General features: G+C 49.5%; 1 protein-coding gene across 1 annotated transcript in view; it reads left to right on the top strand.

Moving 5' to 3' along the window:
* The first annotated feature begins 6,121 nt into the window (after window positions 1-6,121).
* Window positions 6,122-9,641, top strand: part of pola1 (polymerase (DNA directed), alpha 1) — an 85,137-nt gene continuing 81,617 nt past the window's right edge. The window contains exons 1-5 of the mRNA XM_056299836.1: window positions 6,122-6,211; window positions 6,555-6,685; window positions 8,426-8,522; window positions 8,726-8,803; window positions 9,228-9,343. Coding sequence (XP_056155811.1) covers window positions 6,163-6,211; window positions 6,555-6,685; window positions 8,426-8,522; window positions 8,726-8,803; window positions 9,228-9,343 — 471 coding nt within the window. The 5' untranslated portion in view covers window positions 6,122-6,162. The remainder of the gene's footprint in view (window positions 6,212-6,554; window positions 6,686-8,425; window positions 8,523-8,725; window positions 8,804-9,227; window positions 9,344-9,641) is intronic.

The following is a 9,641-nucleotide window of genomic DNA, read 5'->3' as shown; positions in this document are numbered from 1 at the left end:
GAGGGGGAAAAAAAATGACCGAAACATTCTCATGTAGGGGGATATGCTTGTTTTATTACACTGCTCTCAAGTAAGGGTAGGCTAATCCCCCCCCCCCTTCAAAAGCTGACTGGAGTTCTTATGGAGTTCCCAATTCGTTTTACTATGAGTAATTCCTCACCCTTTGTCACAATGCATTGCTAGGGTGTGCAATGCATTTGGTTAAATCCATTTAAACGACAGAGTGATATGATTTTGATCAGGGTAAAACCACAGGTGTAACACACCTGTGTGAGTAAGCATGTATGAGCCTTTTTCTGTGCAGAAGCCTAAAAACACGAAGACAGTGAATTGTGGAAGGCTGCGGATCACCAACAAGGAGCGATTACATCAAACTATTGGGAATTTTGCAAACAGACACGGAAACCAAACAAAAAAAACAACTTTATGCCATAACCGCCACACGCTCGTCTTACCTTTCGCGGACGTCGGCTTTGACGCACGTTTGCGGCATAACCGTGGCGCTCTGTGGAGGCTCGCTGTCTCCCCATGATGCGCAGCAGCAGCGAACAATGCAGCGCTCACCCTCTGCCAGGCCAGTGGCGTCCCGGCTCGGATCGCTCCGCTGCTCGGTCCAACCCGGAGACAAGGCTCCCCGTGTGGGTCCGTCCTGCAGCGTGCAAGGGCAGCGCGTCCGTGCCCGTCTGCTGCCGCACGGCGTGCAGCATCTGCAGCCGTTTGCACCGGCGAAAGGTCAGCGTTCACGCGTCACGAGCAAGGTCAGCAGCGAAGCACGAACTTAAGTTTATGAGTTTCTAACGGCTGTCGGAGCGCCGTGCATACATTAAAAGGTCGCCCTTCCAGACCGGGCCAGCGTTCACACGTCGTAATCCGCCAGGGATGGGTCAACATATAGTTTAAGATGAGGGGCGAAACCAACAGAAACAAAAGGAGTTTGTAGGAAGCCAAAGAATTATACTGGGATGGAGGACAAAGCGGCCTTTGTTTTTCCTGTGTGCGGGGCTGACTGGTGTCTGCGGCCCCCCACCCTGAAGTGGGGGCTGACTGGTGTCTGCGGCCCCCACTAGGGTGGGGGCTTGGCTGGTGTCTGCGGCCCCCACCCTAAAGTAGGGGCTGACTAGTGTCTGCAGCCCCTAGACTAATTTCTGCGGCTCCCACCCTAAAGGGGGGGCTGGCTAGTGTCTGCGGCCCCTACCCTAAAGTGGGGGCTGACTAGTGTCTGTGGCCCCTACCCTGAAGTGGGGGCTGACTGTCTGCGGCCCCCACTAGGGTGGGGGCTTGGCTGGTGTCTGCGGCCCCCCACCCTGAAGTGGGGGCTGACTAGTGTCTGCAGCCCCTAGACTAATTTCTGCGGCCCCCACCCTGAAGTGGGGGCTGACTAGTGTCTGCGGCTCCCACCCTAAAGGGGGGGCTGGCTAGTGTCTGTGGCCCCTACCCTGAAGTGGGGGCTGACTAGTGTCTGCAGCCCCTAGACTAATGTCTGCGGCCCCGACCCCCTAAAGTGGGGGCTGACTAGTGTCTGCAGCACCTACCCTGAAGTGGGGGCTGACTAGTGTCTGCGGCCCCTACCCTGAAGTGGGGGCTGACTAGTGTCTGCGGCTCCCACCCTAAAGGGGGGGGGGGCTGACTAGTGTCTGCAGCCCCTACCCTGAAGTGGGGGCTGACTAGTGTCTGCGGCCCCCACCCTAAAGTAGGGGCTGACTAGTGTCTGCAGCCCCTAGACTAATGTCTGCGGCCCCTACCCTAAAGTGGGGGCTGACTAGTGTCTGCAGCCCCTACCCTGAAGTGGGGGCTGACTAGTGTCTGCGGCCCCCACCCTAAAGTAGGGGCTGACTAGTGTCTGCAGCCCCTAGACTAATGTCTGCAGCCCCCACCCTAAAGTGGGGGCTGACTAGTGCCTGCGGCCCCTACCCTGAAGTGGGGGCTGACTAGTGTCTGCGGCCCCTACCCTGAAGTGGGGGCTGACTAGTGTCTGCGGCTCCCACCCTAAAGGGGGGGGGGCTGACCAGTGTCTGCGGCCCCCACCCTAAAGTGGGGGCTGACTAGTGTCTGCGGCCCCTACCCTAAAGTAGGGGCTGACTAATGTCTGCGGCCCCCACTAGGATGGGGGCTTGGCTGGTGTCTGCGGCCCCCACCCTAAAGTAGGGGCTGACTAGTGTCTGCAGCCCCTAGACTAATGTCTGCGGCCCCTACCCTAAAGTGGGGGCTGACTAGTGTCTGCAGCCCCTACCCTGAAGTGGGGGCTGACTAGTGTCTGCGGCCCCCACCCTAAAGTAGGGGCTGACTAGTGTCTGCAGCCCCTAGACTAATGTCTGCAGCCCCCACCCTAAAGTGGGGGCTGACTAGTGTCTGCAGCCCCTACCCTGAAGTGGGGGCTGACTAGTGTCTGCGGCCCCCACCCTAAAGTAGGGGCTGACTAGTGTCTGCAGCCCCTAGACTAATGTCTGCAGCCCCCACCCTAAAGTGGGGGCTGACTAGTGTCTGCGGCCCCTACCCTGAAGTGGGGGCTGACTAGTGTCTGCGGCTCCCACCCTAAAGGGGGAGGGCTGACCAGTGTCTGCGGCCCCCACCCTAAAGTGGCGGCTGACTAGTGTCTGCGGCCCCCACCCTAAAGTGGCGGCTGACTAGTGCCTGCGGCCCCTACCCTGAAGTGGGGGCTGACTAGTGCCTGCGCCCCTACCCCGAAGTGGGGGCTGACTAGTGTCTGCGGCCCTCACCCTAAAGTGGGGGCTGACTAGTGTCTGTGGCCCCTACCCTGAAGTGGGGGCTGACTAGTGTCTGCAGCCTCTAGACTAATGTCTGCGGCCCCCACCCTAAAGTGGGGGCTGACTAGTGTCTGCGGCCCCCACCCTAAAGTAGGGGCTGACTAGTGTCTGCAGCCCCTAGACTAATGTCTGCAGCCCCCACCCTAAAGTGGGGGCTGACTAGTGTCTGCGGCCCCTACCCTGAAGTGGGGGCTGACTAGTGTCTGCGGCTCCCACCCTAAAGGGGGAGGGCTGACCAGTGTCTGCGGCCCCCACCCTAAAGTGGCGGCTGACTAGTGCCTGCGGCCCCTACCCTGAAGTGGGGGCTGACTAGTGCCTGCGCCCCTACCCCGAAGTGGGGGCTGACTAGTGTCTGCGGCCCTCACCCTAAAGTGGGGGCTGACTAGTGTCTGTGGCCCCTACCCTGAAGTGGGGGCTGACTAGTGTCTGCAGCCTCTAGACTAATGTCTGCGGCCCCCACCCTAAAGTGGGGGCTGACTAGTGTCTGCGGCCCCCACCCTAAAGTAGGGGCTGACTAGTGTCTGCAGCCCCTAGACTAATGTCTGCAGCCCCCACCCTAAAGTGGGGGCTGACTAGTGTCTGCGGCCCCTACCCTGAAGTGGGGGCTGACTAGTGTCTGCGGCTCCCACCCTAAAGGGGGAGGGCTGACCAGTGTCTGCGGCCCCCACCCTAAAGTGGCGGCTGACTAGTGCCTGCGGCCCCTACCCTGAAGTGGGGGCTGACTAGTGCCTGCGCCCCTACCCCGAAGTGGGGGCTGACTAGTGTCTGCGGCCCTCACCCTAAAGTGGGGGCTGACTAGTGTCTGTGGCCCCTACCCTGAAGTGGGGGCTGACTAGTGTCTGCAGCCTCTAGACTAATGTCTGCGGCCCCCACCCTAAAGTGGGGGCTGACTAGTGTCTGCGGCCCCTACCCTAAAGTGGGGTCTGCAGCCCCTACCCTAAAGCGGGTGCTGACTAGTGTCTGCGGCCCCCACCCTGAAGTGGGGGCTGACTATTGTCTGCGGCCCCTACCCTGAAGTGGGGGCTGACTAGTGCCTGCGGCCCCTACCCTAAAGTGGGGGCTGACTAGTGTCTGTGGCCCCTACCCTAAAGTGGGGTCTGCGGCCCCCACCCTGAAGCGGGGGCTGACTAGTGTCTGCGGCCCCCACCCTGAAACAACACGCCTAGACGCGCGCTATTTATCCTCCAATCTGGGACGGGGATCTGTTCGGCGCACTCGAAAGACCCCCCCCCCCGGGTCGCCATGGAAACGAGGATAGCCCAGCAACACTTTTCTAACACATCTCCGACGGGCTCCCAGGTGCAAAGATAAGGTCGGGGACCCCCGCAGCCAACTGGGGCTGCTGGAGTCGCTTAGAGCAGTGGTTCTCAACCTTTTTGGGGTCCTGGACCCCCTGCGTATTTTTGATCTACCCTGAGGACCCCTCCACCTGATCTTGGGGGAGGGGGGTTGCAATTTGATAGAAACAGTAGAAACTGCATTTTAAATTGCATTATAGCATTTATTCATTCTTTGGGGCAAAAATAAGAGCTTTCAGTTGTAACTTAGATATAGTTAACAAAACAGGATTCTTATGCAGTAACTTTCAGATATATGTAACAACAGAATATGTGTTCAGTAACTTTCAGATATATGTAACAAAACATAATTCTTATGCAGTAACTTTCAAATATATGTAACAACACAGAATATGTATTCAGTAACTTTCAGATATATGTAACAACACAGAATATGTATTCAGTAACTTTCAGATATATGTAACAAAACAGAATTCTTATGCAGTAACTTTCAGATATATGTAACAAAACAGAATATGTATTCAGTAACTTTCAGATATATGTAACAACACAGAATATGTATTCAGTAACTTTCAGATATATGTAACAAAACAGAATTCTTATGCAGTAACTTTCAGATATATGTAACAAAACAGAATATGTATTCAGTAACTTTCAGATATATGTAACAAAACAGAATATGTATTCAGTAACTTTCAGATATATGTAACAACACAGAATATGTATTCAGTAACTTTCAGATATATGTAACAAAACAGAATATGTGTTCAGTAACATTCAGATATATGTAACAAAACAGAATATGTATTCAGTAACTTTCAGATATATGTAACAACACAGAATATGTATTCAGTAACTTTCAGATATATGTAACAAAACAGAAAATGTATTCAGTAACTTTCAGATATATGTAACAAAACAGAATATGTATTCAGTAACTTTCAGATATATGTAACAAAACAGAATATGTATTCAGTAACTTTCAGATATATGTAACAACACAGAATATGTATTCAGTAACTTTCAGATATATGTAACAAAACAGAATATGTGTTCAGTAACATTCAGATATATGTAACAAAACAGAATATGTATTCAGTAACTTTCAGATATATGTAACAACACAGAATATGTATTCAGTAACTTTCAGATATATGTAACAAAACAGAATATGTATTCAGTAACTTTCAGATATATGTAACAACACAGGATATGTATTCAGTAACTTTCAGATATATGTAACAAAACAGAATATGTATTCAGTAACTTTCAGATATATGTAACAACACAGAATATGTATTCAGTAACTTTCAGATATATGTAACAAAACAGAATATGTATTCAGTAACTTTCAGATATATGTAACAAAACAGAATATGTATTCAGTAACTTTCAGATATATGTAACAACACAGAATATGTATTCAGTAACTTTCAGATATATGTAACAAAACAGAATATGTATTCAGTAACTTTCAGATATATGTAACAACACAGAATTCTTATGCAGTAACTTTTAACAATGCAAACGGGAGCGAGATCTCTTATTAAAATACAATAAATTACACTTGTTAAACAGATGTAATGAGAGAAAAAAGTCCTGTTATCCTTTATAGTTTAGGTAGATAAAGGTCTCAGTCACATTTGAGTAAAATAATCCTATTTCTGTAAATGTCATAGGATCTTTTTTTTAAAGATATTTTATTTTCACGGACCCCTTGCAATTACACCACGGACCACTAGGGGTCCGCGGACCCCCGGTTGAGAAACACTGGCTTAGAGGAGTGATGAAAGTTTCTCCCGTCCGTGTCCGCATGAACCGACTCGACTTTGTCCGCGGCGTTTGTTGTTCCGTGCGCCGTACGCGGCAGGACACACGCCGTCTCGGCGCAACACCGCCATCTTGTGTGAAAGAAGCACGGGCGCGTCTCCGCTTCTCAAAGCGCGTCGTCTTGACTCCGGCGTGACATCACTTCCGGCATATGATTTTCCCCGGGAAGGAGATTTGGCGCGCGGAACGGTCTGTTTGCGTTGACCCGTTGTGTGTAAGAGACGGGGTCGAAAGTTGTTAATAAGACGCGCCGTGAGGAACATTTAGAAATGGCCCCAGTGTCGAACCCGGCTAAAGACTCGGATAACCTCGACGACGGTGAGTTTGTTTTCTTGCCGAGTGCGCCTCGTAGCTAGGAAGCTACTTAACTTAGCTTACACGTTCCGCCTCGGTACTGAAAACGGGGTCTTGGTGGACGCCGGCCCTCTGGATATTGTCGTCAAATGTCGGCTAGCATTGGGCGTATTGCCGCTAAGGTGTAGAAGAGGGAACCTGATGGAGTGTGATCTTGGGTGTTGTACGCTAAAGCCGCCACACGTCTGTCGACTCGTTTCGACGCCAACGCGCAGTAAGGTTAACCAGGGAAGACGAAAGGTAGCTTCCGCCCCCCCCCCCCCCCGCTGCGGTTTCATCACAGGACATGTCGCTCTCCTCCTCTCAGGTGATGCTGCAGACGACACCTGTGGTCTGGCCGTGTCCCGCTCCAGGCGGATCAAGAGGGAGAAAGTGGGAAGGAAGTCCGCACTGGAGCAGCTCAGGAAAGCCAAGCTGGGACAGAAGATCAAGTACGAGGTGAGTGTCCAGCTTTCTCGATGTGTGCTGGCTACGTGCGCGTTCATGTGTCCCAGTGCACAGTGCTCTACCCCTGGCCAGTAAATTTGAAGCTCTCCTCGTTCATATCCTAACTTGCCTTGGGTCAAACGATGCCACTCTCCTTTCCTGTGTCCAACTTTGGTGTCAAGTTTAACCCTCGTCTCTCCACCCAAGACCGTATGTGTCCTAGTTTCCTTTGACTGCTGATACGCATCTCAAAACTTCCACTCTAATCACCGTGTGACTGAAAGAGGCTCCCTCATGCTTTTGTCTCCTTAAGGCTACACTACTGCTTCCTCAGTGGGATTTCTGGCAGGAGTGTTCTCAGGGTTCATAATAGTGCATTCAAAATAGCGAAGGACTCTGATAAGTCCTCCACTCCCTGTACTGACTCCTAGTTTGCAAGATTAAAATTAGACTTAAGTTGTGACTTTTTTGTTTCTATAATACACCCCCATACCTTGAGGAGCTGCTCATTCATGGGAAAAAAAACACAGTTTGGGCAAGAAATATTTGAAGTGAATTTAATAATAATCATTACATTTATATAGTGCTTTTCTAGACACCCAAAGCACTTTATATCGAAGGGGATAACTCACTTCAACCACCACCAATGCGTAGCACCCACCTGGGTGATGCACAGCAGCCATTTCACGCCAGAACGCTCACCACACATCAGCTTGAGGTGGAGAGGGAGGAATTATTGAGCCAAATACATGGGGGGGGGTGATTAGGTAGCCAGATGAAGAGAGCCAGGTGGGGAATTTTGCCAGGACACCAGGGAACCCCCTACTCTTTGCGATAAGTGCCATGGGATCTTTAATGACCACAGTGAGTCAGGACCTCGATTTAACATCTCAACCGAAAGACGGCATCTCCTACAGCACAGTGTCCCTGTCACTGCACTGGGGCATTGGGATTTTGATATTTGTTGTTTTTATTAGTACCAGAGGGAAGACTGTCCCCTACTGGCCCACCAACACCACTTCCGGCAGCAACTCAGTTTTCCTGGGAGGTTTCCCATCCAAGCACTAGCCAAGCCCATACCTGCTTAGCTTCCATCATTTGGCAGAGCCAGGGTACATGTTGGTATGGCTGCCGGCAATAATAATGTTAGAATAGAACAACAGAAACTCATTAGAACCAACAAACATCAGGTGTGGTGTGTATCAAACATACTGGACAGATAAGGGCCAATATATTGAAAATTAACAAACAGCTGACAGTTTTCTCTTAAATAATAAAGATATTTTTGTTCTGTTTGACAAGTCCCTGACAGTCATCTAGGAAGGAGGTTCTGTTGGTTTCAGCAGAAGCAGTCTAGGTCATGGATCAGAACCAGACCAGTTTGAAGTTCAGTCCAACTAGAGAGATTACAGAGAACCACCTTACTGAAAATTTGATTTACGATATTTGGAACAGCATGCTTAGAATCAACAGGACTGTTAGAATAATGATGTGAGAGTTCAAGGACTGAAATAGGCTTTGTGCACCTATTTGGATCACATCTGTCTGAATTGACCAGTTTCAGTAACGCTTTGCAAAAGATCTTAACTGCTGCTGTATGAGCTATGCTTGTATGCTGAAATTAAAGTTTTAAATTACAATTGAGTTTAACATTTAATTCCTAGAATGAAAGGCATGTGCTGTTGCTGCCATTTACTAATTGCCCCATGCTTTTCCAGTTAGTTACAGTCAAATACTGTTTTTGTTTACCAGGTGGATGAGATTGCCAGTGTGTATGAGGAGGTGGATGAAGACCAGTACTCCAAGATGGTGCAGGAAAGACAAGATGATGACTGGATTATTGATGATGGTGAGTCTTAATCATGGGGCTGGACAGACAAACTGACCAATATTAACCCAGCGCTCTTGTCTTATTACTCTGCTACTGTTATCCACTGTTGAATTTTCTTGATAGAGCAGATATGCTTGTTGAGCATCTGTATCAATATTATTGAGACTAATTGTTTGCTTGTCTCATTTTTTTCCCCCCTCTGTCTTCCCACTCTCTCCCAGATGGAACAGGGTATGTGGAAGATGGACGAGAAATCTTCGATGACGAACTAGAGGATGATATAGTAGAAAAGGGCAAAGGTAAATATATCAGTACTGTGTTAGGCAGCGGTATATGCCTATTTTTCGTAGGGCAGTAGTCAATCAGGAGGTAGAGCAGGTTGTCTGGTAACTAGAGGGTTTCTGGTTCGATCCGCTGCTCTTCCTGTCGAGGTGTCCCTGAGCAAGACACCTAACCCATAACTGCTCCTGATGAACTGGTTGTTACATTGCATGGTTGACAATGCCATCAGGATGTGTGTGTGTGTTGGGTGGGTGAATGAGGCATTAATTGTAAAGTGCTTTGAGTGGCTGTTGCAGCTAGAAAAGTGCTATATAAACTGTAGTCCATTTATTTTTAAAAGTGAGCCCATATTTAATTGGTTGAGTGTACTATCATGGGTTCGTCTAACAGGAGTGAATGTGTGTCTGCTGTTCTGATACAATAATTTCTGTGTGTTTGCAGGTAAAGCAGGGGCAAAAGGAGTGGAATCTAAGAAGAATGTGAAGAGAGCTGTTGTAGCAAAACCCAACAGCATCAAGACCATGTTCATGAACAGCAATGTCAAGAAACCTGCGGAGGTGAGAGCTTGTTGGTATCTCTGACCAGTTACTGCTATTCGTCCGTCGCAGCGACGAAGACCATCTAGTCATCCTGTGATGGATGACTGATGACTTGCGCGATGATTAAAGTGAGGAAGAGTTGCACATCATCAACCCCACTCTCGTCCGAGACCACCTACTACCAGTGGCAAGACTAAGCGGGATGACTGGCAATGGAGACAGATGCAGATTTTTCCTCAAGATTTCTCCCCGAAGCCTTACCTGTAGACAAGTATACTCGCAAGGCAGCGGAGATTTTAGAATTTTCCTTCTCCTA

Source organism: Lampris incognitus, chromosome 19, assembly GCF_029633865.1.
Source record: "Lampris incognitus isolate fLamInc1 chromosome 19, fLamInc1.hap2, whole genome shotgun sequence".
In the NCBI taxonomy this organism is placed as follows: Eukaryota; Metazoa; Chordata; class Actinopteri; order Lampriformes; family Lampridae; genus Lampris; species Lampris incognitus.
Note: the sequence above shows the minus strand (reverse complement) of the source record. Positions and strands in the feature narration are given on the sequence as shown.